General features: G+C 57.8%; 2 protein-coding genes and 5 non-coding genes across 7 annotated transcripts; 1 reads left to right on the top strand and 6 right to left on the bottom strand.

Moving 5' to 3' along the window:
• The first annotated feature begins 20 nt into the window (after positions 1–20).
• Positions 21–15,566, top strand: MPP1 (MAGUK p55 scaffold protein 1). Its single transcript, XM_062585087.1, has 12 exons — positions 21–155; positions 5,558–5,701; positions 6,044–6,122; positions 7,147–7,232; positions 8,277–8,345; positions 9,451–9,647; positions 9,802–9,908; positions 10,610–10,690; positions 10,868–10,948; positions 11,541–11,743; positions 12,267–12,341; positions 14,200–15,566. The coding sequence occupies exons 1-12, from the start codon at positions 54–56 to the stop codon at positions 14,374–14,376; spliced, it is 1,401 nt and encodes a 466-aa protein (XP_062441071.1). The 5' UTR covers positions 21–53; the 3' UTR covers positions 14,377–15,566.
• On the bottom strand, positions 15,205–27,907 carry DKC1 (dyskerin pseudouridine synthase 1). The gene is made up of 15 exons (XM_062585085.1): positions 27,796–27,907; positions 27,541–27,602; positions 27,180–27,266; positions 26,503–26,594; positions 25,791–25,975; positions 25,210–25,274; positions 24,503–24,629; positions 23,999–24,129; positions 22,851–22,994; positions 22,288–22,408; positions 20,739–20,857; positions 19,446–19,549; positions 19,005–19,071; positions 18,097–18,255; positions 15,205–17,449 (listed from the first exon to the last, which is right to left on the bottom strand). The coding sequence occupies exons 1-15, from the start codon at positions 27,809–27,811 to the stop codon at positions 17,381–17,383; spliced, it is 1,548 nt and encodes a 515-aa protein (XP_062441069.1). The 5' UTR covers positions 27,812–27,907; the 3' UTR covers positions 15,205–17,380.
• On the bottom strand, positions 20,356–20,431 carry LOC134145543 (small nucleolar RNA SNORD83). Its single transcript, XR_009959630.1, has one exon. It is a non-coding gene; the product is annotated as a small nucleolar RNA SNORD83 (small nucleolar RNA).
• LOC134145539 (small nucleolar RNA SNORD17) lies at positions 21,657–21,902 on the bottom strand. Its single transcript, XR_009959626.1, has one exon. It is a non-coding gene; the product is annotated as a small nucleolar RNA SNORD17 (small nucleolar RNA).
• LOC134145546 (small nucleolar RNA SNORA36 family) lies at positions 23,700–23,834 on the bottom strand. The gene has a single exon (XR_009959633.1). It is a non-coding gene; the product is annotated as a small nucleolar RNA SNORA36 family (small nucleolar RNA).
• Positions 24,227–24,302, bottom strand: LOC134145538 (small nucleolar RNA SNORD83). Its single transcript, XR_009959625.1, has one exon. It is a non-coding gene; the product is annotated as a small nucleolar RNA SNORD83 (small nucleolar RNA).
• Positions 24,858–25,105, bottom strand: LOC134145540 (small nucleolar RNA SNORD17). Its single transcript, XR_009959627.1, has one exon. It is a non-coding gene; the product is annotated as a small nucleolar RNA SNORD17 (small nucleolar RNA).
• Positions 27,908–27,915: the final 8 nt, after the last annotated feature.

Below are 27,915 nucleotides of genomic sequence, written 5' to 3'. Positions count from 1 at the left end.
GGCTGCGGCTGCTGGCGGCGGCGGCGGCGCGGCGGCGGCGGCCGGGCGGCGCGATGACCCTCAAGTCGGGCCGCAGCGACAGCGTCGGCAGCATGCGGACGGCGCTCTCCGACCTCTACCTGGAGCACCTGCTGCAGAACCGGGCCAGGCCCGAGGTGAGCCCGAGCCGGGCCCGGCCCCTTCCCCGTGGCCCGGCCAGCGTGGCCCCCTCCGCCCACCCCGTCCCCCCTGCAAGGCCACAAAAGGCGGGGGGGGGGGGGTCGCGGCGGACACTTGGGGCGCCCCGTCGGCGGTGCCGCTGCTCCCGCGCCCCCCCCGGCACCGCGGGAGCGGGTCCCCTCGCTCGGGGCCGGGCCGGGGGCGCGGGGCTCCGCGGAGGAGCGGTCAGCCGGCGTGGCCGCGTTGCCCGGGCAGGGCAGAGCGGAGCTGGGCCGGAGGGGAGGAAGGCTTTAGCATCCTGCCACGGAGGAGGCTGTGCTTGTTTTTGCTGCAAAGTTGTGTGGCTGGTCTGAACTGGAACTGCCTGTCACATGAGCTGATCGGGCTGCCGAGCCACTGGAGGGGTTGTGGCCCCAGAAGAGGATGCAACCAGCTCTTCTCACGCACTTCCCGGGGCAGGGGGTGGGCCTGGGGGCCAGACACCACCGTCGCTGCTGGAAGGGAGCAGGCTGCCCCCACCAGCCACCTCTGCCGTGCTGGGATGGCTCCTTCCCCAGCTGGTCATGGTTGGGGCTGCTTGAGCCTAACTGGGAGAAGATCAGCAGTCCCCTGCGCTGAGCAGCCAGTGGTTTTCTCCCCGCAGAGATGTTTGGCTCTGAACAGAAGTCCTGGACTGAGCCGTGGCACGAGCATGTCTGGCTTGCACTGAGGTTTCCCCGCTGCTGTCGGGAGCCTCTGAAAATAGGGAGGAAATTTTCCCCGAAGTGGTGCTGGTTTTGGCTCATCCTGTTGGATGAGCGTCCAAATGAGGCTCGCTCGGATGTGGCCCACAGCGGTGCTTCGTGCGTTTTCATGGCTCGACCCTGGCGCAGTGCTTAAGGAAAAAAACAAAACAACTGGGATTGCTGTGGGACCTCTCGAGAGGGGCTCTATAGGGCTGGCAGCCGACTGGAGACGTGCAGCTGGGCAAGGGAAACGCGGTGGGGTGCCGTGGGGCTGCGGCGGGGGGTCAGCGGGCTGCAGGGGCGGCGGGCACGGCTCCGCTTTGCTCCCTGCCGTTCCCCCAAGGCCTGGGGCCGGAGGGCGGTTGCGTGTCCGGAGCTTCCCAGCCGGGCATTTGCCATCTGAGCCGCGAGCGCGCGGGGTCGTCGCGCTGCGGCTCCGGGGAGGGCGGCCCGGGTCCGGCCTGCTGCTGCGCCGGGCGAGCCGGACAGAGCCGACGGGAGGTTCCTCTTCCCCTTTTCCCCGGCGGAGCCGTGCGCTGGGATGGGAAGCGCCGTCCCGGGGTGCCGGAGCGCGCGAGGCGAGAGCGGAAGGCGAGCCTTCGGAGCAGAAGCGGCGGAAGCCGTTTGCCTTCTCCCCCGAGCCGCGACGCGCGGCCCGTACGTCTTCCTCTTATCTCCCCGCTGGCAAATACAGCTTTGCCAAAGAGGTGTGGGCTTTCTTCCCAGCCCTGCCGCTGGTTTGCAGGGTGACCTTGGGCAGTCGCCTTATCTGCCGTGACTCAGTTCCCCCGGCCGTAAAACGGGCAGCGAATCGGCCCGTTGGGAGCGCGGGGGAGCAAAGGCAGGTACGGGCGTCTGCAGAGAGACGGGGCGCGGGAGGCCGGCGGGGCGCCCGCGGTCCGGAGCCCGGGCGGGCGGCGTGCTTCGCCGCGGGGAGCGGTTCGGGGCGTCGAACCGCCTCCTGCCCCCGAGCAGCCCGTGCCTGGAGCCCTCGAGTCCTGACACGACCCAGGGCCAAACTAGCAGTTAGGCGCTGAGCAAAACTTTCGGTTTTGACCAAAACTGAAGGGGAGAGGGCTGGTTTCACCTGCTGGGGTAGAAAGCGTTTTGTCTCTTCCTTGGCTGTGACGGTCGCAGTGCCTCTCCCGCAGAGGTGGCAGGTTTCACGAGCACATCTGGCAGGCCGCATCAATCTTTCCTGGCAGGAAAATGGTACGTCAGCAAAACTTAGCTGAGCTCCCTTGGAAAGCTGCCCCTGCTCAGGTTCAGCCCTCCTTGGGCCGGTGTCAGCGCAAGGACACGCGGGGCCGCCTGGGCTCCGCCGCCTTCCCCCCCGCCGCCCGTTTCGCCCCTCTGTCCTGCCGACGTAGCTGTTCCTTATCCTAATTTAATCAATGTCATCCTGTTTGGCTCCAATGCTTTTTTCTTTTCTTCCTTTAACCCGGATCGCCTCGGGGGGGGGGGGGAGCTCGGCAGAGCCGGGAAGGCGGTAGCCTCGGGGGGCGGCAGGCAGTGATTAATTCCTCCTCAATGTGGCTCCCCAGGCTGCCGGAGCAGCCGGAAAGCAACGCTCGAGCTCCTGGGTTTTTGGTAGCCCGCTTTATTTTTGCCATCCTGAGACCCCGATGCGCACACCCGCCGCGCCGCGGGGAGGCCAGGGTGGGAGCGGAGGCGGCTCGGCCAGGGCATCGCCGCAGCAGCCGTGGGAGAGGTTTCTCCGGCGCTACGACGGCATCGGCAGCACCCCGGGGTCCGGCGGGCTCCGCACCGCGGGAGCTCCGGGCTCCCCGGGTCGGGTTCGACCCGAGAGCCCGCGGCGAGGGTGGGCACCGCGGGGCGCTCGGGTCCCAGCCCTCCCTGCTGGCGCCGGCTCCGCTCCTCTCCAGCCCAGTCCCTGTCCCGGGCCGGACGTTTTCTGCGGCGATGGCGAGGCCGCGAGGCGACGGCTCGTGGAGGCGGCCGGGGTTTCGCCGCTCGCCCTGGGCGGTGGAGCGTGTCTCCCTGCCGTGCCGCGAGCCCCGTCCATCCATCCATTGCCACCAGGGCAATCCCGGGGAGGGATCCCGGCGTTCCTCTGCCCTAGCGCGTCCCTGCGTGCAGCCGTTCCTTGGGGCTCAGCAAAACCAGTGGTGCCTGCACCTTCCTCCGCGGCCCTGCCGGGGAGACCTGGTCGTTCCAGGCCACCTGAAGTCACTTGGCCGGAGCAGCGAGGAGAGCCAGGAGCTCCCAAGCCACCGAGGGTGCCCTTCGCGCCAAGGTGCTGCTTTCTGCCAGAGCTGCTCCACTTTCTTGTGAAGGAGGCACCCGGTTAATGTTTGACTTCCCGGGTGGTCTGGAGCGCCCGGCGCAGGAGCTGCGCCTGGCGGAGGAGCCCCCTGTGCCGCCGGGAGACCCGCGCGCCGGGAGGCACCCGGGCGACGCCGGTGCTGTGTCAGCATCCGGCGCTGGGCGTTTTCTCCAGCCTTCAGCAAAAAAAAAGCAAAGGTTGTCGGGGCCGGGAGGTGCCGCGGCCGGAGCAGACGGTGCCGCGGCGCGGCGCTTCGCTGAGCCCGGGGGTTTGGAGACGGCCCCGCGCGGTGCAGTGCCGTCCCGGGGCACGGTGGCGATAACAGAGCTGTGCTGACTCAAGTCACCTCGAGGGCACTTTGGCCTCGGGGCAAGGCTGGAGGAGTTCCTCCTCCTCCTCCTCCTCCCCTCCTGCTCCCGCTCTTCCTCCTGCTCCCGCTTGCTCAGCAGAGCTGGGGCAGCCGAGGCAGGGGCCGGCCGCAGGCACCAGCGCTGCAGGATGGGTCCCCAGCCCCTGAGCGTGGGGACGGTGAGCCGGTCCGGGGGGTCCGCGAGACCTTCCGCCCCGGGAGGCCTTGGCTCAGGCGCTGCTCTGGGCTGAGGTTCAACTGCCTCCTCGGTGTTTAAGCCGTTGGCAGCCAGAACCCGTGCAGTCGCCTTTCTGCTCCGAGGAGGAGGTTGTTTGGGTCTTTTGGAAGCAGGCTGTTTAAAAATAAATAAATCACGCGTCTTGCGCTGGCCCGCAGCCCCGGCGTGCAGCCCCAGCGTGCAGCCCCGCGGCTCCGGCTGCGTCCCCGGCTTTCGGTGAGCGCGTGCGCCGTGCCCACCGCCGCGAACCGTTCTTAGAGGAGCTACGGCAGGAGCTCCATCTCCAGATGGGAGAGTTTGCTCTCGTGGGCTGGTGGGTTGTCGCAGCTAAGCCTGGAGGCAGGGAGGGATTTGACCACGCTGACGAGGTGGGCAGGGGCCACAGGTCCGAGCCGGCCTGGGTTTTGCTGGGCTCCGATTCAGGAGAGCTGTGGTGGCTGGGGCTCGAAGCAGGCGGCTGCACCTGGGACCGAAGGTGCACGTCCACCGGCTGTGCGGAGACATCGTGCACTGTCTGAGGGGCTCAGCAGGGCTCAACGCTGCGTGACAGGGTGGTTTTGGCTGCTGGGACCTCAGGCACTTTCCACCTGCTCCCAGTCCCAGCACCTGCCTCAAACCAGGGACAAAGAACATGGAGATTCCTCAGTGCTGAAGTTCTGTGCTTGGCTTCCCGCTGCCCACCAGCACTGACCTGCCCGTAGCTGGGTGCTGGGGAAGCAAACAGGGGGTTTCTGGCTGGCTTGGGAGCATTTCACCTTTGGTGCCAGGGTGGGACTTTTCTCTGGCCTTGCCTATGGCGTTGTCATGGTCCTCTGCCCCTTAGCTGTGGTGGCCATGGGATGCGGGCTGCCTGGAGTCCTGCAAATACTGCAGGAGGAGGCCACTGCAGACATGGAGCATATCCCCCAAACTCTGACCGCAGGCAGGCCCAGCCCTTCCTGAGGCCACCTCAGGTCCCCTGAGGTAGACAGGATGCACGAGGCTTTGAGGAAGCTATTTTGAGCAGTTCTGGGCTTGCTCACGAGCTTGAGTGTTGGCTTTCGACCATGTGTGCGTGGGCTCTCTGCGGGGGGCACTTCGTTCGTTAGACATGTACTGTCAGTGATGATACCATGAAAGTTGTGCAGGGGTTTTGGGGTGCCTCACGGGATCTGATCTCTGGCTGCTTTGGCTAATGCTTCTCGAAAGCCTTCTGTGGAGGGAATCCCTGGCTTGTTGGTTCCAGGACATCTCCAGATGTGGACATGGCTCTGGACTATGTCAGTTACCCGTTGACCTAGGTATAGAAAAGTCGAACTTGCAAACTGAGCATGAGTAGAGCCTGGCCTCAGTTCTGCTCCTGTTCCTGCTGGGCGCATCCCAAACTGCTCCGTTCGCTCCGTGCAGCTGTCCTGGGCTTTATGCTCTGCAGCAAGCCAGCTTTGGGGCCAAGCGCTGTTGAGGCACATAAATAATGTTGGGGACTCATTGCTGCAGAAGACGATCTGCTGTGGACTCTTTGGACTTCTGGTACCTGTACTTTTCCAAAGTCTTTGTACTTCCAAGTACTTCCCAAGTTGGAAAACTGGTAATCAAGCCCACATCTTCATGGGAGAAGTTTGGTTTTTTTTTTCTTTTCTTCCTCTTACTGTCCTCTCCTCGACTGCACAGGCCTCTCCTCCCCTCTGTGCCCTACCAGAGCTCCAGGAACATTAACACTGGAGTAGCTCAGCACCACAGTGGGGAGTTGGGAGTCCCAGGGCTCCCCTTGCCTGTTTTGATGGAGCCCCTAAACGCCGGTCTTTGTTTTGCCCTGACAGGCCGTCACTCCATCCCTGAATGCCATGACTGAGGACATTTATACCAATGGTTCAGCAACTCTGGGCAGTCCCTCCCATGCAAATGGCCGTGAGGTGCGGAAGATACGCCTCATCCAGTTTGAGAAGGTCACGGAGGAGCCCATGGTGAGAGCTGGCGAGGTCCCAAAGCTTGGTGGCACTGGAGGGGGTGGACGGGCAGGCAGAGCTGTGCTAACATGCTGACCTCAGAGAGTCTGGGGATCCCTGGAGAGCTCAGCCATGGGAAGAGGGTGCTGGATACTGCCTCCTCCCTGGGGACCTGGAGGGAGCCTCATCAATGGGTGATGCTTGTGCCAAGAGGAGCTTCAGCAGATTGGACTGGCCAAGCAGAGGGCTTTTCCCCAGACACCGTGCAACCTGCCATCAACATTGGCCCAGAGAGGACTTTGCTGGGAGCACAGGGGCTCTCCCCTCCAGCGGGCAGTGATGGATTTTCCTGTCTTCCAGGGAATCACGCTGAAGCTGAATGACAAGCAGAGCTGCATGGTGGCCAGGATCTTCCATGGGGGCATGATTCACAGACAAGGTAACGGCAAGGGAGAGGGAGCCCGGCAGCCGATGCCCCGCAGCGGCAGTGTACCAGCTGGTTTCTTTCTGGGCAGAGATAAGGCAGCTCTACAGTGCTGCTGGCTTTTTCCCATCACATGGTCAACTCTGTCTGTTCCTCCACCAGGAATATGTCAGGATCCCAGGACTTACGGATCTCTCTCTTTGTGCATGGTTGTCATGTTAATGCATTGGAGGCTTTAGGGAGAAATCAGGGGTTGGGGGAAGGGATCTCTGAAAACGGGAGGCGAGACTGTGTCTGTCTTGTGATGGGGTCACTGTAACGGGGGGATCGTACCCCGGAGACTGGGTAGGAAGCTCTTCCCATTCCTAAAATGCACAGATGGGACAGGCTTGCTATGGATTGGCTCGGAAAACCAACGGAAGGTGCCAAAAGAAATAAATAGGCACCGTTTTCTGGTGTTGGCACTTGCAAAGGGGGCATGGAAACGAAATGTTCTGTGCTTAGAGCAACAGGCCCCTTTCCAGCCGTGGGTCCAAGCGGGAAGTCTGAGCTTATCCCTGCTAAAATAACCCAGGAGCCATTCTAGTAATGCTACTGGAGTCTTGATTTATAGCAGTGTTTCTGAGGCTGAAGTGTGGCTGGATGCGTTACCTGAAAACACAGTCAAGCACACTTGTGTTCAAGGGCTCCGTAAGGAGACCGTCACTTGGTTTCAGCTGAGATACTTGAGGATGGGTCTGGGTTCCTCTAAAGCAGATGATTTAGCCACAGCTGAAGGACATGCAGAGAAAAGTAACCCGATAGCCTTCAGACTGGATGAGGTGCGCGCGCTGGGCGCGCCAGGGAAGACGCCGGTCCCCTTCCCGCTCTGTGCCCTGCGGTTAGGTGACGCGCGTGGCTCCGCAAGCGCTGCCCGGGGACACCGAACCCCAAGGTGCTGGGGGCAGCGCTTGCCTGGGGCGGCTGGGCGGGTTGGGTCTGGTGAGTGGCTCTTGCCTGCTTCTGCGTTTCACGGGCCTGTTTCTCCCACCGCTGGCAGGCTCCCTTCACGTGGGCGACGAAATCATAGAAATCAACGGGCAGAGTGTGAGCAACCACTCGGTTGACCAGCTGCAGAAGATGCTGGTAGGTATTTGGTCTTGGTGGGGCTGTTCCCAAGGAAGGACCTTTCTGTCCTGCAAACATGCATGTTGTCTGATTTTTTTTAACCCCCTGCGACGTAGCAGAGCCGAGCGCCGAGCTGCCCGCGTCGGTGCGGTGCCGAGCGCTGAGGCCCTGGACGCGGCTTCAGCGGTCTCTGCTTGCTGCTCGTTTTGGGCCTCCCGAGAGCAGCAGCAAAGGCTGTTTGCTGAGCAGCATCGCGCAGGTCCCTGACGTGTCCCGATGTGTGCGGGTGCTTGGCAACCAGCTCTGCCCGCGGAGGCGCGCAGCACTCGGCTGCTGAGCGCGGAGGCTGGCCGTTCTCGCAGCGCTCCGAGAAGAGGACCGTGCCTTGGGCGCTGGCTGGACCGGCGCTGCCCTCCAGCCCCACAGGGGCTGGGATGAGCGGAAGGGCCCATGTGGGGGGACAGAGACCTGAACCGCGCCTGTAGGTCACCTTCATGCCGCGTTCCTGCTGCTCAGGTCGTGCTAATCCTGGCCGACCCTCGCAGGGGCTCGGCCGTGCCTTGGGCTCACGCGCTGAGGTTGTCCTGACCTGTGGCTGTTGCACGAGAGCCTGGCTGGAGCGAGGCCGTGGTGGTGCTGAGGGCGCCCATCAGCAACCGCCGCAGGAGGCCTGGACCCCACTGCGGCTCGTGCCAGCCCCGTCAGCCTCTGCCCAGGTTCCCTGCAGGGTCCTGCAGACAGGACCGGTCTGCAGGGTCACGCAGGTGGTGCTTAGCAGGGCCCACAGCCAGCCCTTTCCGGGGTGCCGGTGTCGTCCTGTGGGCACGGGCACAAGCGCAGGAGGGCTAAGCTACCACAGCTTTTAGCCCAGGCGCAGTAGAGCCATTTCTGGCTGGGATCGTGGTACCGCCCAGTGCCACCGCACGGCTGGGAGCCCCCAGGAGCCTCTCCTTTGTGGGTCCTCGCGGACGCCAGCTCCCTGGAGCAGGCGGTTGCCATCAGGGTGGCTCCAGGCACCACCTCCTCCAACGCTTCTTTCTCTCCGCTTCCTCTGTTCCCTAGAAAGAAACCAAGGGGATGGTCTCAATAAAAGTCATTCCTAACCAGCAGAGTCGCCTTCCTGCCCTCCAGGTGAGTGCAGCCTCCAGCCGCGGCTGCAGGGCCGGGCGGGAGCAGAGCTGGGGAGAGGGAGCCAGAGCCGTCCTGAGGCCAGGGGAGGGATGTGGGGTCGGCTGCCTCTTACCTTGCCTGAGCTGCTGGAGGGTGGAGACACTTGGGTTTACCCCAGTGCAAGTAAGAGCGGAGGTGGGTCCTGCCGTGGGTGCATCACCCGAGGTGCGTGCAGGAAGCCGGGCCACGTCCCCCCGCCCTCCCGAGAGCCCAGCGGTACCCCCCTTCCTCGTGTCCGTAGCGCCTTACCCCAAAACGCAGAGAGCCAAAGTCTCTGCGCTTGAGCGCTGCCTCTGTTCCTCGCCCGCTCTGGGGGCCCCGGTCCACCCCAGCGGCCGTGCACGGGTTCACTAAGCGCCGGCCCGCGTCTGTCCTCGCCTGCCCGCCCCCGTCCCGGCAGCTGCAGTCAGCCAGGCCAGCTCAGCGCCGGGGACGAGCCACCTCCGACAGCAAGGACGCGGGCGTTGCTGGCCCGCCCTGCCTGGCGGCGGGCTCCGCGCAGGACACGGGGACGGACTCCTCGGCTCGAGCCGCCAGGACCGCGGCGGTGCTGCCCCGGGACCCGCAGCTCGCGGGCTCCGCCGGGCTCGGCGCGTCGATCGGGATCGCTCCGGCCGCACAAGCACCGTCATTGCACCCTGTCTGCAGGCTCCCGGCACGCTCGAGCCGTAGGACGAAAGCTCCGGGAGAAGCTGCGGCCGTGGGACAGGCGGCCCCACGGGCAGGCAGCGGCCGGGGGGGCTCAGCGCGGCGCCGTGCCCGAGGGCTGCCCCCAGAGCCTCGTACAGCTCCTTCGCTCCCTGTGGAGCTTGGGCGGCTCAGAAGAGGGGCAGGGTAGGAGGAGGGATGCAGCTGGTCTCTGCTGCGGTTTGCAGGCTGGCGGGTCCTGAGCCCCGTGAACGCCGGGCAGCCTCGCGGGACCCGGAAAGCTCCTGGTGCTTGGGGGGCTCCAGAGCGGGGCCCTCGTGCCCTGAGCCCGGGCTGCGCGTTTGCCGCTGGGGGAGGTTACGTGGCCAAGCTCAGCCGCCCTGCACAGCCCTGCTGACCCCGGCCGCCTCTCTTGCAGATGTTCATGAGGGCCCAGTTTGACTACGACCCCAAAAAGGACAACCTGATCCCCTGCAAGGAAGCGGGGCTGAAGTTCCAGACCGGCGACGTCATTCAGATCATAAACAAGGACGACAGCAACTGGTGGCAGGGCCGCGTGGAGGGGTCCTGTGCCGAGGCGGCGGGGCTCATCCCCTCTCCAGAGCTCCAGGAATGGTAGGTCTCCGGGCAGGGAATCGTGGTCCAGGTGCAGGCGCTAGGCTCAGCACGGTTGCGCCCGTGCCCCAGACGTGTCCCCGGGCCGCCCGAGGGACCATCGCACCGCTCCCCGGGGACGTAGGGTGGCACACGTGTCCTCCTCTCTCGGCAGGCGCGTGGCGAGCGTCACCCAGTCAAGTCAGAGCGAAGCCCAGAGCTGCAGCCCCTTTGGGAAGAAAAAGAAGTGCAAGGATAAATACCTGGCCAAGCACAGCTCAAGTAAGCGCGAGCAGGGCGCCAGGGCCGGGCGGCGGCGGGTCGCCCCGAGAGGGTTAGACCGAGCGGCTCAGCGGCACCCCAGGGCTGGCAGCCTTTTTTGGGGGGGGTGGTCTCTTCTCCGGAGGGCTCATCCTCCCCCACGTCACAGCTGGCCTCTGCCGCGTCCCTGTTCGGAGGGCGCGCTGGCACCACCGCCGTGCCCGGCGGAGCGTGGGCACCAGGCGTCGCACGCCCGCCCGGCGGGCGCCCCCGTAGCAGGACGGCGCTGAGCACCGGGCCAGCGAAGGCAGCAGCCCGGGGACGTGCTGGCTCCCAGCCTGGCCAGCAGCTCCGAGCCCTGACAAACAAGGCCGTAAATCAGCAAGATAAATAAAGCTCGCCCAGCAACGAGTTCTCTGCAGCTTCCCGCTGCCTCCTCACCTCCTGCTCCCAGTTCCTACTGCGCTGAGCGGAGTCACTGGGCGCGAGAAGCTCTGGCTTCTCCTTCTCGGCCCGTTGGACCAACTTCTCAGCAGCTCCTCCACAAGCCACTAACCGATGCTGCTGCGGCTGGAGCCCAGCTCCCAGGGGAGCCGGCCAGGACTTGGCCCACGGCCCTGGTTGCTCCCTAGACTTTCCCAAAGGATCAGTCCAGCACACACGCGCAGTCCTGCTGCTGCGGGCAAGCCCACTCTGAGCACTCTCTCTGTCCTCTACCCCAGTTTTTGACCAGCTGGACGTGGTGTCCTACGAGGAGGTGGTAAGGCTGCCCGCCTTCAAGAGGAAGACGCTGGTGCTCATCGGTAGGTGCTGCCCGCGTCCTCCTGCGGCGTGGGGGGCTGTGTCGCGGTCCCTTGGGGAACAGGGCTGAGCACGGGCTGGGCAGCGCTGCCCTTCAGCGCGCAGCACGCCGCGGGGAGCGTTCCCTCCGCCTGCAGCGCTTGCCAAGCAGGCAAGCATTCCTCTCCCCTTCCCCGCAGGGGCCAGTGGCGTGGGTCGCAGCCACATCAAGAACGCTCTGCTCAGCAGCAACCCGGAGAAGTTCATGTACCCAGCCCCATGTAAGTAACCACGCCGGGGCGAGGGGGTACGGCCCTGCCCCGGCCGCCACCGCAGGGCAGCGCGCACAGCGGGTTTCCCCTCATCTCCTCCTCCCTGAGCCAGCAATGCCCGGCACAGCCAGGACCTTCTGACAGCAGATGAGACAGAAGGTGGGGAAGATATTCCTCCAACACTTCCCAAGCCCTCCACAGCAGAAGCCGCTATGCAGGGCCCCCTTTCTGCTGCCTGAACATAGCCCCAAGGCTGCCACCGCTCACCTTGCAGAGACACCTTGGTCTTCACACCCCAGTGCAAGGCTGCAGTGCCTAGATGGCTCTCCTTGGGCTGGCTGAGCAGGGAGGAGCTGCCTTCTCACCCCAAGCAGGAAGGAGTTAAAAGGGAATGATTAGCCTCATCCTGGAGGTCCTAGGGTCCTCTGTGCTCTTCCTTGCCTCAGCAATCAGCATGTGAACATGACACCAGCTCCCCTACCCCAGCCACCCAGAGCAGAGGCTGCCTAAGAGGTGCTCTGCAGCAGTAGCTGCTCTGGTGCATCCTTCCTGGGGGGCCAGCACCCATCTGAGGGCACTGGGCATTTCCCTCCCTCCCCAGACACCACACGTCCCCAGAAGAAGAATGAGGTGGACGGGAAGGACTACTACTTTGTCTCCACTGAAGAGATGACCCGGGACATCTCAGCCAACGAGTTCTTGGAGTTTGGAAGCTACCAGGGAAACATGTTTGGCACCAAGTTTGAGACAGTGCACAAGATCCACCAGCAGGACAAAGTTGCCATTTTGGACATCGAGCCCCAGGTAGGGAGCACAGGGGTGGCCAGGCAGGACGGAAGCTGCCCTAGCTCCAGCTGCCTTGGGCTGGCTGCGCCTGTGCAGGCTGCGCACGCGTCCTTCGCAAAGCGAGGGCAAAAGGCCAGGCAGCGCTGCAGGGGCACTGCTGGTCCCAAGACACGGGTATGGTGGGGGGCCCGGCCCGCTGCCTTCTCTGACACTAAAGGTGCTGGTGCTGCTTTGCAAAGAGGCGGTTGGTTGTCCAAGCGCCCCACTGCTGGGCTGCGTAGGGTGCTGGGGGGACTCAGCTGAGAGTCCTGCCCCAGCTCTGCCCAAGTGCTCCTGCATCACCCGCCTGCCCCCGGGCTCAGGAGCCCACCTACGGAGCCCCTAAGCAGCTCCCCGCCCCGTTCGCCCACCGTCACAGCGCAGCCGGGGGCCAGCGGCCGGCCCCGCGGCACGGGGCAGGGGGGCAGCAGCCGGCCGGCAGCGCCTGCTCCTGCCGCAGCGATCAGCCGCGCTCCGGTAACTCCACCTGCTCTCTCTGCAGACTCTGAAGATCGTCCGCACGGCCGAGCTTTCCCCGTTCATAGTCTTCATCGCCCCGACGGACAAGGCGGAGCAGGTGAGTGATGCGCTGCCACGAGCCTACAGCTGCATCCCCCTTCTGCCAGGCTTAGCTTCACCCAGGTATCGTGTCTTAAGGTGACAGGGGAGAAGCGAAGCAGCAGCCAGGGCTCTCCCTGCTCCGTAACTAGGATCAGCTTCCTCCTTCTCTACACCGGTTTTTGAAACGGGAGTTTCATCAGCTGGAGCCTGAGAAATACAAATTAGATTCCCGCAGCCCTAGGCGCTCCCCCGATTTCCGCTCCCCACGGCGAGCGTTGCCCCTGCAGCTGCTAACATGCGGCTGGGTGCACTGCTCAGCCCCCAGGGGCCCTGTCTGCAGCTGCAGCAGGAGAATGATTGCTCCTGTCATCAGCTATGCAAGCGGCAGGAACAAATAGCAGCTCATTCCATTCTTTGGCTCATTAAGATGCTAATTCCTTCAAAATCAGGATGAAAGCAGCACTGATGCTGCTGTTAACTCATGCAGCACGGTGCTCCCGGAGGTGGGCTGGCAACCCCAGGTTGCCCCAGACACTGTTGCTGCCTACCCTGACACTCCCAGCCCGGCTGACACTCCTGGCCAGGGCTAACCACCCAGGGAGGAGTAAAGCGATGGGAGAAGAGCGCGGTGACCGAGTGCCACTTGCAGACCTGGAGAGAGGAATTAACTCGTGCCGCAGTGGGCAGGGCCAGCCCAGCTGATGGACACCCTACGCACAGGGCCATCTGGCACGGCTCAGGTAACGGCTTACTAGAAGGGACAGAGCAGGGGCGAAGTGTGACCTAGCAGAGCTCAGATGACCCAGCAAGCTGTTTATTGCTCTTCTTCTCCCACGATAGCTGCTGAGCAACAGCAGAGCTGCAGCGATCACATCATCCCCAGCTCATTTCCCCCCCCCCCCCCCCAGGCTTAGCAACTGGGAGCTGCACGTGTTTCAAGCTCCGCTAGAGATAAATGCAAATCAGCCTGGACTTCCCTACTGAAGGCATTAACCAAGCACAGGACCCTGTTGCTGGTGCACCCCTGCCAGCTGCAAGCCACACTGGCAGGAGGGGGCAGGCGGCTTTCCGGAGCTGAGCTCCCCAGACCTGCCCCGGCTGCTGCTCCCACCCAGCACAGAGCCTGCACGTCCCCAGCACCCCCACGCTCACCCCAGCAGTTCTGCCCTTGCCCCCACCCGAGGGGCACCGGGCAGAGGCTCTGTCTGCAGCGGGGTATTTGCCAGCAGGAAGTCACAGCTGCAGCGCTGCTGCCTCTCCATACGAACCCTCCTGCTCTTACCTGCCAACACGTCCTTTCACAGCTTGCGCTGCCTCTGGGGCGCAGCACGGCTGCGCTGGAGAGAGGCACTTACTGCCCAGTTAAAGGGGCTGTGGAGGCAGAGACAGCGGCGGGAGGGGATCACCTTGCAGGGACTCTGCCCTCAAACCAGCCTCAGGCCTTGAGCTCGCTCTGCCACATAGCAGCAGCAACAAGCAGCCCGCTGCTAGGGAACCTTCTCGTCCCACGCTGCTGCCACAGAACACCTTAAAGAGGACTAGGAGGCCAAGCAGAGCTGGCCTCACTCTAGCAGGTAACCTGATGCTCACAGCATTGCCTGAAAGTCCAGCAGAGCCCCGCAGACGCCCGCTCCCGTGAGACTGCGGCACTGCTCTCGGCCTGCCAGAGGAGAGAGGCAGGGAGACTGTGCTGAGACTCAGCACCAAGGTAAAGATTAGACGTTTTGTGGGTGAGAGAAAGCTTGTCTGTTGGGGTGAGCTGTGAAACTCCTCCCCTGCCTGCCACCCCCCCCAACAGCGTCAGAAAACAAGGGCAGTAATTCAGCTGAGATCCCGTCCTGCCTCGCCTGAACACTCTCTCCCGTTTCTTGCAGTCAGAGGCTTTGCAGCAGCTCCGGAAGGATTCAGAGAGCATCCGGAGCCGATACGCACACTACTTTGACCTGTCACTAGTCAACAACGGGGTGGATGAAAGCCTCAAGCTGCTGCAGGAAGCCTTTGAGCAGGCCTGCAGCTCCCCGCAGTGGGTTCCTGTCTCCTGGGTGTACTGAGAGCGCGTCCAACCCCAGCCGCTCCCCATCTACCCACCCTGCAGAAACAGGGAGAAACTTCCTCAGCTTCCGCGGTCGACACACAGCCCAGTACAACTCCCTGCCTCTGCCATTTCATGGACTCAGTCTCAATCGATCCATCGCGCACAGGGTCTCCAGACCTCCTCTCCTGGGGGAACACAGGACGGAGCCTGCCCAAGGGATGAAGTGCCAGTGCTAAATTACAAGCTACAGCAGGGCCCAGGGCATCCCTTAGCTCAGAGCACAGCTCCCCGCCTCGCCAGGCAGGGGAAAAAAAGCACAATTCTGCTGTCGCACCTGACTGATCTTGGTCTCTCCATCAGTCCTAAGGGAAGCTGTAGCACAAGCGCCTTCCAGGAGGACATCCTCTGCCATTGCAGGTGCACGCACTGCGCACCACAAACGCTCTGGAAGCCTGGCTCACATCTGTGAGGCTTCAGGGAAGCTCACAACTTGGGAGGCTTCTCACAGACTGCAGGAGAGCTCCTAAGTACGAGGGTTTCCCCTCACAAACAGAAGAGCAGAGAAGGGGTGAATGCAGATTTGACAAGGGAGGCTTGGAGCATGTTTTCACCAGGCAGGGCTCACCCCTGCGTTCAGAGGTTTGGGGTTTCTGACTCACCCTGTGCAACTTGTAAAAACTCCCTGTATTTAAATTCTCACTGTGCAACAACTCCAATTGTTACAGGCTGAACAGAGAAATTCAGCAGTAGCTGAGTAAGTCCCACAGACCAAACCCCAAAGGGACAGTTCATTAAGTAAATTAGAGCCAGTAAATTATCCATTGCATGCAGTAGAAACAGTGTCTCTACAAAGATCATCCAGGCATGTTTTCCAGAGTCTAGGGTGTCTCACACACTGTATGCAAACATAAAAGCCACCCACACGAGGATTCCTGCTTATGCAGGTGTACCAACGCACAAGTCCCAGCCTGACCATGTCCTGGAAGCTTCACCATGGTTCCTGGGCAAACCATAGCCATCGTTTTGGAAAAAGGATCTCATTTGCTTGTTCAGCAGTTAGCAGTGGGAGAGGGGAAGGGAGTTAAGAAGTCTTGTGCAATTTTTTTAAGGATGCCAAAAATAAAATCTGTTAATGTGCAATAGGGACCTTTGTTCTGATCCACTGCAGGGAAACAATGAGCAGCAATAAACGTGTGCTGAAACATTGCCATGGCTTGCGTTTTGCATCTTAGGCTGAGCCCTTGCTCACAGCTGAAGGTCTGCTCCCACCTCCCTGAGCTGGGCACACTCAGGTAAGGCAGACGAGGACCAAATGGGTTCTCCAGCCACTGCCAGACCCTTCCTATAGCTCACTCTAGCACAGGCAAAGGAGGGGGGAAGAACAAAAAACAAAACACTTCCAGGCCTGCACCCCCATGGGTATTATCCATGAGGAGGGAAGCCTCCAAACATCTGTACTTCATCGCTGTGGAGTCACTGCTTCAGGCCTGAGCAGCAACAAGGGCCCCTCCAGCGACAGCCCTTGCTGACATCGCCGTTGCTCTGCGTCTGTTGCTGCTTTGGGCGAGCAGCACAGCAGCAGGGACAGCCGCTACCTCGTTAGCGGTGTATGCACGTGTTCACTGCCTCCCCATGAACCGACCTGGGTACCTGGAAACACTGACCTCCAATGGGAGCCAGGTGAGCAAGAAGAGTCACCCACTGAAAAATAGGGGTTGTTTTATTTTTCATGTAAAAAAGTAGTAAATAAAAATCAACTTTTTCTGCTCAGCTCCTGACAGCCACCAGCTGCTGGCCCCACTGTCCCTATGCCTGCCTCACTAGCATCGGAGGGGAGAAAAGTCAGACCAGTTAAGAGACAATTAGACAAAAGCAGTGCTAAGACAACATCACGGTCTATACACGGATAGAAACTCAAAGCAGCCCAGATCCTTCCCCATCAAAAGGCTGAAATCTCAGCTCAGTACTGCTCCTATGATATAGGAGACCTTCTGCTCCCAGTGAGCCACCGCAGCTACATGAAATTAGGACAAGTCACTCTGAAAGCACTGAGGCTTCGCACCTAGCGCCCCTCACAGAGCTGCTGTTGGCCAAGCTGCAGCCCCAAAGGTCTCCAGTACAGACAGCTCTTTAGAAGCATATGGGCCCATTCCTTGCTGGAGGCTTTGCCTTGCTCCCTAGCAGTGTCCACATTTCCAGCCTCCAGAGCACATTAGATACCAAAAACGAGGAAGCAGCTGAGCGCACTGCAGTTCCATTCTAGCAACTGGGCACAGAAGAGCAAAAAAAGCCAGCAGCAGGTAGGCTCCAGCACCATCACTAGGGTACTGGGTCTGGGGAACAGACAGCACAACTAACAAGCAGGCCCCCACACTACAAAGCAAAAAAAGCAGGAATTTCATATTCTAATCTTTTTATGATAAGCTTTAAAAAGTACCAAAGAACATCCCTTGGTGGAATATTTGATCTCTGCCAGCTGAGGGTCAAGCCAAGCACGTGGCAAGTTTAAAACCAGAGCCCTTAAAATAACCGATTCAACCAGCTCCATGCCAAACTCATTCAGATGGGCAATGGCTGGGCAAGTTCTCAGGCATCAACACATTCTGCGACTGTCGGTAACAGCTCTGACCTTGGAAGAGAAGGAAAAAAAGAGGCAGGACAAAAGAGGGGGAATGCATTATTCCTCCCTCTCATAGTGAAAATGGAGACACCAGGAGCTGCAACTTCCCTGAAGACACCATTTCTATGGGGATCAAAGCGTCCAGCTTCACAGAGCAGTCCAGTGCAGGGGCAGTCAGGCAGGCACCCCTCTCCTCTGGCTACCCTTAAAACAGGATGAGGAGAGGTACCTAAACAGGGCACACCCTGGGCAAACACATCCTCTCACTCACATACACAGTGGAAAAGGAGCTTGGAACTTGCTGGCCCCACTGCCAGATGGCCAGTCCTCTTTTTTGTCAAGGCCTCAGACTCCTCCCTCCCCACCGATGAGGTCGCCTGCTTTGGACAGATCCAGTCGCTTACTCCGAGCTCTCTTCTACCACCTTCTGTTTCTTCTTCTTCTTCTTCTTGGTGCTGGTCTCACTGGTCTGTGAAGAGATTGGAGAGATTAGGAAGGAATTGAAAAGGAATCACTTTCTGCTCATTTCCAGGAGGTGGAGGGGGGGACACCAGCACCACTGGAAGGCTAATGAAGCATTCACAGAAGCACACATCTTCGCTTCCTCTTCCCACATGCACAGCCCCAGCTATCCAAACACCACAGCCCCACTTCAGACACTCCGCAGGCTCCCAGTGGCTGCAATTCCCCCCATCCAACCACCATACAAGCATGTTTACTGTAACCACTACACATTGACTAGCATCATGCTAGGCCTCACACTACCCTTCCACAGGGACCTACCACAGGGCACCAGGTGGCCTGGAAGGAACGGGTACCCACCAAATGCTCCAGACACAGAGGGATGGATGCTCAACCCGTACGGTCTGGTCCATCCCTTCCCCACTGCAGATTCATCCCCACAAGCTTCACCTGACCAAACTCTCTCACCCACCCTCATCCAAACCAGCCTATGAGCAAGCCTATACTGAGACATTTTCCCTCTGCTTCTGGGGGCCCTGGTACTTTGAGGACATACACAGTGGGATGCTCATGTGCTATCCTAGAGGAAACTAGGAACAAACAACAACCTCTCCCAGTGCCTGGGCCACACCATGGCAGCACCCAGCTACATACCACTTCCATTTGCTCTTCTCCACTCTCAGTAGCCTCTTTGGCCTTCTTCTCTTTCTTCTTTCTCTTCTTTTCCTTTTTGCTCAGCTCATCTGGCGGTGGGGTGGCAGGGGACAGCGGAGTCAAAGCCTCCTCACTTTCACTCTCCGACTCTCGTTTCCTCTGTTAGGGGAGCATATTGTCAGACAGGCCATCTCCCAAAAGGGCACAAGCGATGGAAGAGCTGTTGCAAGCCCAAACACCACTGCCTCAAGAGACTCAATCCAACTCCTTAGCCCATTTTGAATAGGAGAGCAAGCTACCAATGACCAGAGGTCCCTTCCAGCATACACTGTCCAGCATTCCCCTGTCAGCTTGTATCCCATGGTTCCCAGTGCTTCCTGCACCCTATAGCCTCCAGAGTTTAAATGCAGCTGCGCCCCCTCAAGAGCATGCAAAAGCCCTGCCTGGGAACATCGGAGGCAGCATCTGCATAAAAGGTGTAAGGACAAAGGTATAAAAGGACATTTCAGAAATTGCCCATGGTCTTCAGAAAAGTTCTTTGAAATAACATTCCTCTATTGTGGCTCCATCAAACACATTGCCTTGGATGCCACTGCATGTACAGCTCAAATGAGAACTCCTCATTCCCCCTCGACTGCGCTACACAAGTCAAATCCAAAGTATCAACAGCCAGGAGAAAAACATTCTGGGGCTGAGGCCCCTAAACAGGTCACCCCACTGCTATGCCCTAACCACAAGACGAGTGAGGCCCCAAACAGTCTCAGCCTCACCTCTCAGGACTACAACCAATTCAAGCCACAAAACATTCAGAGCTTGATACCAACTGCCCAAGGCTAAGGCACACCTCAAAAAACCTCGGCAGGCCCAAAACAGACCTGATTACACCAGACATCCCTGGCAATACTCACTTTTGGAGCCCTCAGTGGCTCAAAGACAACTTGTGGGACTACCGTTGCCTCTTTCTTGACAGTATCCCTGAAAGAGAAGAGATCCCAGACTGGGTAAGACTGTTGCTACCTCACACCGGCCCAGACAATTACAAAGCTCCTTCCCCCTCACAACAGCTCCTTAGCCCAAGCCAAGCATTAGGGGCAGATGCTTAATGTAGGGAAGACCCACAGCCCGCGCCAGCATCTGGCTGCGCTGGACGACAGCAGGGCCTCCCCTCTTTCATTTAGCAGACTGACTCCCTCTGCAGCCACAGCATCAGGCTGCAGAGGGATAACCGTCTGCTCATGTCTTTCGCTCCCCTGTGACCGCAGTGAACAAGCAGCAATGCCTGGGGCGGCACCCGCAGCGCGGAGCCTCCCCTCGGCGCATCACTCTTGAGCCCACCACCCTCTGCTCACCTGTAATCCACATACTCCTTCTTCCACGAATCCGGCGTGCTCTCATTGGGCTTCCCATGCTTGTCCAACAGACCCTTCTGGATCATCATCTTCTTCTGGCTGGCCTGAGAGCAAAGGGCAGAAAGTCACACTGTAGCTCCAAGACGCAGAAACCTTGCTGTATGTTTCAGACACCCGGCACAAGAGCAGATATTCCAGCAACAGGCCGTGTCAGTAAGTATGACGTTATTGCTTAGACACTTGCCCAAGGACGTCCTGACAATTAACAGAAAGGATTCCCTGCACAGCAGCTTCCCACCTCCCACTTCCTCACTCCCTGAGGTTATCTCATCAGTAAAAAAAAAAAAAAAAAAAAAAAAAGGCTGATTTCACAGTGGCAGCAACAAAGCCAGAGAAAGAAGATCCTGCCCAGCATTTAGCTTGCCTGCACTCAGATCCTTGACCAGCTTTCTGCTGCTTAATGACCCACCACGTTGCAGCTACACCACTGCAACAGCCAAGACAGGGCAATCTCTCTTTGCCAAAGGCTCAGAGAGACATCAGCTAGGCCGCACCAGATTTGCTGTGAGATAAGTGTTGGCACATCCCCAGCACTTTCTGCCCTTCTGAGCAAAGGTGACATCATGAGCCACAGCAGCTTCACACCACAGCTGAAGCCTAGGCTATAGCACTGGCTGAAGGGAAACTACAGGTCAGCTGGAGCTAGGGCTGACTAATGCCATAAACCTGCCTACTCCCACTATCACCAGCTGCATAAGGGAGGGGAAGGATCTGATGTGCACAGCCCACAAAAGCTGTTCCTCCTGCTCCTGGCCTTCAGGTAGCACTTAGTCCCTTTCACACAGTTTTGCATTTCTGCACTGTCACAGCTTTGCGAGAATAAGCAGCAGCTCCTTTCTGGCCCCTCCTGAGCCATCAGCACTGGGTGATAGGTGAAGGTCATCTTTGCACAGAGGGCTCGTGCCATCTAGGTGACATCATTTGGCTCTTTACAGAAGGAGGGTTCACACGCAAACGCCAGAAGCCCAAACCTGGTCACTGCCGACAGCCCAGTTCCCCAACACAGCTCAGCCCACAGCAGGAGGGAAAGCCGGGCTCCCCACCGGCACTGAGCTGGCACAACACCAGGAAGCACCGCCGTCGTGGCTCCGGAGGAGCACCGGGGGATTTACACGGGGGTCCAGGAGAAGAGGTGGGGCCAGGCTCTGCCCGAGGGTGCCTTAGCCCCACGGCCCGATGCCTGGGCCCCCCTCTCCTCCCCAGGGTCCAGCACGGCACCACAACCCTGCTCACCTTGGGGCCAAGGCCCCATTTGCGGGGATACGTGTCTCTCTCCATGATCACTCTCTTGATCTTCGCTACTACTCCATGGTCACAGGTAGAAATGACTGCGGTGGTCATCAAGGCAATTGCTGCAGAAGCGGGCAGAAAGTCCATGAACACTTTAAAACCCAGCCAAGCTACAACTGCACAGATGCATAAACCTGCTGCATTTAACCTGCTCTTCCTGCATCACCATACCCATCAGGCAGCTTCCCTTTCAGCCCCCAACAGTGGCACACTCACCCAGAACCTCACTGGAAGTGATTTTTGGACAAACCCTTCAGAGACTCACACGTTTGAAAGCAGCAAGTGTGTCAGAGTCAGGGATTAATAACAACAGAGACACAAATCTCTGTGCTTTTGCCAGAACATTGGATCTGGATAATGAACAGGGCGAGGCCATCAATGAACAGGGCAAAGCTTAATAAGGAGACGTCAGAGCACTTCTGCTTGGGTCAAGCAAACGCATCGTGTTTAAAGATGCAGCTGAATTGAGCCTCTACATTAAAAGCAGCGCTGCTCCCTCCAGAGTTTCCACTCCCAACAGTTTGTAGAGCCAAACTGAAGGCCAGTAATCCTACCTACCAATACATGTTAAGTGTTTGCTGCTAGCTCCCTGAAGCAATCGGTGCAGTCATTACCAACAACAGGGTGGAATGGCTTAGCCGTATTGCACTGTTTCACCCCCAAGGCTCCTCAGTCCCAGAGCACCGAGCTACGCGGCACCAAGCACTGTTCTCACTCTACATTCAGCACATGCCACCTGCACAGCTTCTCCAAAGAGCCCAGTTAGGAAAAAAGCATCATTTCAAGTAACTTCATTGTAAAGGGACTTGAGTGCAACTTCTGTGATCTCCTCCACAGGCGTGACAAGCCAGGTGGTAGTACGTGATCAGACATCACCCCTCATCTTGGTGGGGATGGAGCCCCCACAGAGGGGTCTCCAACTCTGCCAGCACACCTCACTCCTGCAGGCAGCCAGCCACAGGCCCCCGCAGCCCCCAGTAGGACACTGGGAGACTGCAGGGTCTCTGGAGGCTGCACAGCGCCCAGACCCTAGAACAGGGATCAGGGTGCTGCAGGAGGGCAGTGCCACTGCACTCAGAGAATGGATAAACTTCGTCATCACCTCACATACAGAGCACACCCGAGCCTCACGCAGCTTAGAGAGAGGAACCCTTCACACCTTGCCAAGGACTGGCTCCAAAGCAAAAAGACAGCTCAACTCACAGGCCAGGTGATAAGAGGCAATAGGAGTGCAACGATTTCTGATGATCCTAACACAAGCAATGGATTACCTGGCTTGTAACGTGGCTCTGATGCAGCTGCTGTTTATTCACCTCCTGCTCAATGCCAGCTGCCTTGCATCCTAGCTTGCTAGGCCAAGCCACCCCGCAATTCCCACCTGGCAGTGCTATTTAAGCCTTCTGTGCAAGCAAACTCATTTGAAACCCATTCACTTGAATATAGTCTTATTTCTGCATTTAGCCAGGCACAAGAAGAACAGGGAGCTTCATACCTAGGCATATGGCCTCTCCTTTTGTGGTGATAACAACAATCTCCTGATTAAGCTCAATGCCATCTTCATACCTCAGAACACCAGGCAACATGATCTTGGCTCCATAGCAAATGGCATTAACCTGAAGAAGTGGGGAACAGCAGGTCTTATAGTCTATTGCAGAAGACAAAGCACCTTAAGAAGTACCTCAGATCATTTTAGCATCCCTTTGCCATTACTGTCCCAACAATAACATGCCCATGTATTGTATGGCAGATAGTGAGAAACAAACTTGAGGGCTTTGGAGAAAGTAAGCAGAAGAAAGCACCTGCCACAGCAAACAAGCTGTGACGCAGATCTCTTTACAAACATCACACATCCTCCTAAAGTGAGGAGAGCACCATCTCTGCCATTCAGTTCTGGGCTCTTGTATCTTACTGCTGATCTGGCAGCAGGCCATACTAAGCCCTATATGGTGCTATACACCATGAGGATCCTGATCCCCCATTTGTTATACTAGCTATACACATCAGAGGGCACTTTGCAGTCTCCAGGTGTCAACTGGCACTAACTCAGCAACTTACCGCACTGTCTTTCATAACTAGCCGCTTGTGTGAAGTCAACAGCTTCTCTAATGGCAAAATAACCCTTCGCAGGTAGCTGTCATCCTTGTTGTTGTCATACTGCCATTGCGCATCCAGGACATCATGCATAGTCACCATGTTGTCCTGAAAAGACACAACCCTTCTAAAATTTTCCAGTCAGCCACCGACTCGTAACAGACACAGGAGAACACAGCTGCAAGATGAATGGCAAATGCTGTGCTGAAAGGGAGCAGAGAATAGATTCTGAATTGAGAAGTGTCAAAAAACAAACTAAAAAAAGGCAAGAGCAAGTATTTTCCATCAAGTTTGAACCCTTCTGGCCCTGAGCTTTGTTACCGTAGGCTTCAACCATCCTAACTGCACATGGATCTAGTACATCAGGTACATGAAACGCTTGTATTTTGGTAAGCTTGGTCACACTTCCAGGGACTTCTAGACAAAGGAGATTAGGGATCAGCAGCTTAACTTAACCAGCTCCTCAAACTGTGACATGCAATAAATTGTTGAAGCAGCTATGCATCCAGCACCTGGAATTCAACAATGACTGCAAATGATTACATCTGTGATAGGAGCACAGGTGGCCAAGGAAGCACTTGCACTCTGATACTCCTGCTCTGCAGGGAGAGAAATTGGTCCTGCAGTTCAGACTGGCAGGGAGATGCAGTTACGCCCAGACTGAAAAGCCTAGTCAAGAGTTCAGCATCACCGAGGGCTGGCATCCTCCAAGCTGACCTGAACGGCAGCACGTCTCGCGTCGTGCTGCGACACCAAGTGGTTGCAGACAGTTAAGCAGACAGCTCACATTCCTGAGCTGGTGGTATGTACCTGGTGTGTAGGCTGAGAGACATAGGTGGCTTAAGAAAACTTCCAGCCACCATGGTGCACTTCCCAGCCACTCACTGTCCCAAAGTTTAATTACCAGAACAGGGGCAGCCACCCTGAACTGAACTCAACACTTTGGTTCAAACTGTCTGTGCCAAAAGCTCCACATTTTGGGGGCTGCTCACAAACATTAACTTCTCCCAGCCACCACACAGCTATACTTCTTTCTACCACTGTAAAAAGAAACAAAGCTCTGAGGAACTCTCAGATCCAAAATTGCCAGTTATAGTTAATTACTACTTTACCTTCTCTCCCAGAATCCCTGAACGCACTCTCCGAAGCTCTTGCATCTGTCCTCCAACACCAAGCAGCAAGCCAAGGTGAACACAGAGTGTTCGGATATACGTGCCTGCTTCACAGCTCACCCAGAAGATACCTGAAACACAGGCCAGGTGAAGAGCATTTAAACATGTACCTAGGGATAAGTCAAGTCTAGAAGCTCTGAGAGCAGCTTTCTGTCTAGCCTCTCACAGAGCCATCAGCATTGGGTGATAGATCAAAGTCATCTTTGCACAGAGTGCTAATGCCACTGAGTTGACATCATTTGGCTCTTCAGTGAAGGACTCTGCTCTACCGACAAACAGATGGGATATGCTTCTCAGCACACAAAGCAAGGCAAGAAGCAGTTACTGCTAGATGGTGGCAAGAATTTAACAATCTTACAACATCTGCAAGGACTAGGAAGCAGACCATTTCACAAGGAATTTATGAGCTGGTGGTTGAAAAGACAGAAGACAGTGTTGTTTTACCTAATCTTCTCTCAGGGTCATACTCCACTAGTTTGCTCTCATAGATGGTTCTGACTCTTAGCTGTCGCTTCACAGCAGCGATGAGGGGTGGTCGCTGAAACAGTGCGCCTGTCAAAGTTTCTATTGCCTGAGGGCAGAAGCGGAAACAACAGGTCAGACATCTCCCATTAGCACATCGAATACAGAAGTGCCCTGGGGTCTCCACGCTTTAGGACCATTTCCATGAGTGAGAACCCACAACGTTCATCATCATTTGGTTAGGTCACATTAAAAGAGAGAGAGCCAGGGATGTGGTCAAAATGCTGCCCCAGTTGTCAGTGAGACACAACTGAGCTTTTTCATCAGGTGGTAGTACGTGATCAGACATCACCCCTCATCTTGGTGGGGATGGACCCCCCACAGAGGGGTCTCCAACCCTGCCAGCACACCTCACTCCTGCAGGCAGCCAGCCACAGGCCCCATGCAGGCCCCAGTAGGACACTGGGAGACTGCAGGGTCTCTGGAGGCCGCACAGCACCCAGACCCTAGAACAGGGAATCGTGGTGCTGCAGGAGGGCAGTGCCACTGCACTCAGAGAATGGATAAACTTTGTCATCACCTCACATACAGAGCACACCTGAGCTCCATTCCTACCCTCTCACCTCCCAGGGACGCTGAACACTTTGCACTTCAAGTGTCAGCACAGCTAACAGTGTGCAGAGACTTACCCTGGCCAGCTGGGCCTCACTTTCAATTGCATTGTGCAGCCGAACAATTCCCACATACTCTTTGCCTAGAAGAACGACAAGAGCAGTCAGGAGTGGCCACTTGCATTTAATGTTGACCTCAAGGTGCACACTGCTACACAGTCAAGCATCTAGACAGCCTAACATATCTTCTCAACAACCTTTCTCAGACAACACAAGTAATTTATTATGCAGTTGCTTAATCTTCCAAGATAGAATTCAAGCTACAGGTGTATTTCTTTACCAAGTGTTCTTTCACTGAACTTGTAGACTGAGGCCACCTATAGCCATGAGTTCACTTAGAACACAAAGTAAATGTTTTCCTTGAGCTAAAACAGCACAAGCTCCTGACAAAGGGAAAAATGATCAAAACAGTTGCAACAGCATGTACATGTCCTCACTGGCTTAGAGCAAGAGGGATAAACAATCCTTGAGTTTAAATCACTCAAGACCAAGAGCAGCCCTTTTGTAGACAGGGATGGAAATCACCAGCTTGTCTTCAAAAGAACTCTGCACTTCCCCAGGCAATTAGACTGTAAGTGTTCCCAGGGTAGTAAACATACCTGCACTTTGCTGAGATTTGACCAGTCGCGTTGCCCTCTCAATGCACACAATGAGGCACCCAGTCACCTTAGGATCCAGAGTGCCACTGTGTCCAGTCTTCTCCACTCGAAGGATGCGTCGGATCCATGCAACAACCTCATGGGAAGACGGATTGGAAGGTTTGTCGAGGTTAATAAAACCTGACCTAAAGTGTAAGATGACAGACATTCAAAATTTAGCATCAAGACAAACAGAGCAAATGCAGAACCCTTGAGGAGTTGTCATGTCTGCCAAAGGGAAAAAGCTCTTCCAAAAGGAAGGTCATATATTCCAAGATTAAGTAATTCTCATCTCTTCAGACTGCCCGTTGCTACTAAGTGCTTAAGCCCTCACTCAAACTCCAAGCAGCCTTCACAACTGGCCGGTTGAAAGACTTTCAGTAAGACCCTTCAGAATTTCTAAGGCACTTGTATGCCTACTGGCAGACAAGTCACAAACCCAGAACAAAACAAACTTTACAAGAAGTGACCAGTGGGTCCTATTTCTGGATTTACTGTCTAACAGTGGGGTACAAAAAGCAAAGAAAATCGTACAAGAGGAATTCAGAATACAAAACATCACACCACACAAGTGGTCACTGCCACTTATTTTCAGTTGCCACCATTGCAAAATTACCTGAAGATATCGGCCATAAAAAAAAGATAAAAACATTCTTGCAGTTATTACACTAACCTAACATAGTCGGAGATCTCTCTCTTCAGGGGATTAGCACCAGAAGGAAGGGGTGTGTAGTGTGCTGTCAACACATTTAACTTGTCAAAATTCTACAAAATACAAACAAAAATTATTATAAGTAAAATACTCTTCAGCTTACTGTGCTCGAGTTTCAGCAATGCTTTGCCCTCATACAGCTCCCCAGTTATACGCTGTCTGATTTGCACACGTATCCTCTTCCAAACTGAGAAATGATCTAAGAATGCAATCACAAGGTGGTTTTCTTTTTTTGAAACAAAAGGAAAAAAAAGTCCACCTCAGGAAAAAAAAATTCAAAGCAGCAGAATGAAAAGCTTTAAAAAACTAAACAAACCCAGTGTGCCTCTGCATCTCTGCACAAAGAGCTGAGGAGTCTACATAGGCCACAGGCCACTCTAAGACCAATAGGTGAAAAAACCTTCTGTGGTCTTTATAAGATACCATAAGCTTACAGAGCACCATGCGAACGATAATGCTGATTAAATTTTGTAGCATGATTTCTGCATGCTGTGGCTGAGCCTCGGCTTTGAGGCACGAGCTGTGTTTTGGGGGGAAGGTTCACAAACACTGAGGACGAGCGTCGAACCTCTGCACGCAGGATCTGAGAGAGAACAAAAGAAAAGGCAGCAGCGCAGAAAGCCCAGCGAGGCAGCTACCTTCAGCAGCAGGGGCCACTGGGACGTGTCCAGCTGCGCCACGCGGGACTCGGGTTTGATGAAGAATTCCTCCGTGTGCTGGATGTCCTGGGAAGGGACGAAAGGACACGAGATGAGAGCGCCCGAAGGCGCCGGCCGCGCTTCCGCCCGCCTCCCACGTGCCGCCTCCCGGGGCCGCTCCCCGGGCTCCGCCGGCTCCTTTTCCCCCACAACACCGGGCTCCAAGCGCCTCGGCCGCCGCCGCGGGCAGGGCGCGGGCCCAGGGCTGCCGCCGCCTCCCCCCGCCGCGCCCGGCCCGCGCAGGCCCCGGCGCTCCGCGAGACGCGCCCGGCCGCGCCGCGGGCCGCCGGCGGGAGCTCACCGCAACGTCCGCGTCGGGGAGCGGCCGCTTCTCCTTCCTCCGCCGCTTCCTCGCGCTGGAGCCTGCGGGAGACACGCGCTCAGCGCCCCGCCACACCGCGCCCGGCGCGGCCTGCGGCCCTGCTGCCTCCGGCCCCCGCGCCGCCGCCGCTCCCGGCCCTCCCCGCCGCGCCCGCACCGCCCGCGCCCACGCGGTTCCCCGTCCCCGCGCGCGGCCGCCGGGGCTGCCGGGCGGCGCGTCCCCGCCGCTACGCACCGTCCCCGTCCGCCATGGCCGCGCCGCGTGGTGCCGCCGCGCAGGGGCCGGAAGGGCCGCGCCGTTCCCGACATGCCCCGCGCGGGCCGGCCCCGGGACGGCAGGGGGCGTGGCCATGCG

This window comes from Rhea pennata, chromosome 11 (genome assembly GCF_028389875.1).
Source record: "Rhea pennata isolate bPtePen1 chromosome 11, bPtePen1.pri, whole genome shotgun sequence".
NCBI classification, from domain to species: Eukaryota; Metazoa; Chordata; class Aves; order Rheiformes; family Rheidae; genus Rhea; species Rhea pennata.
This window is presented reverse-complemented; position numbering and strand designations above follow the sequence as displayed.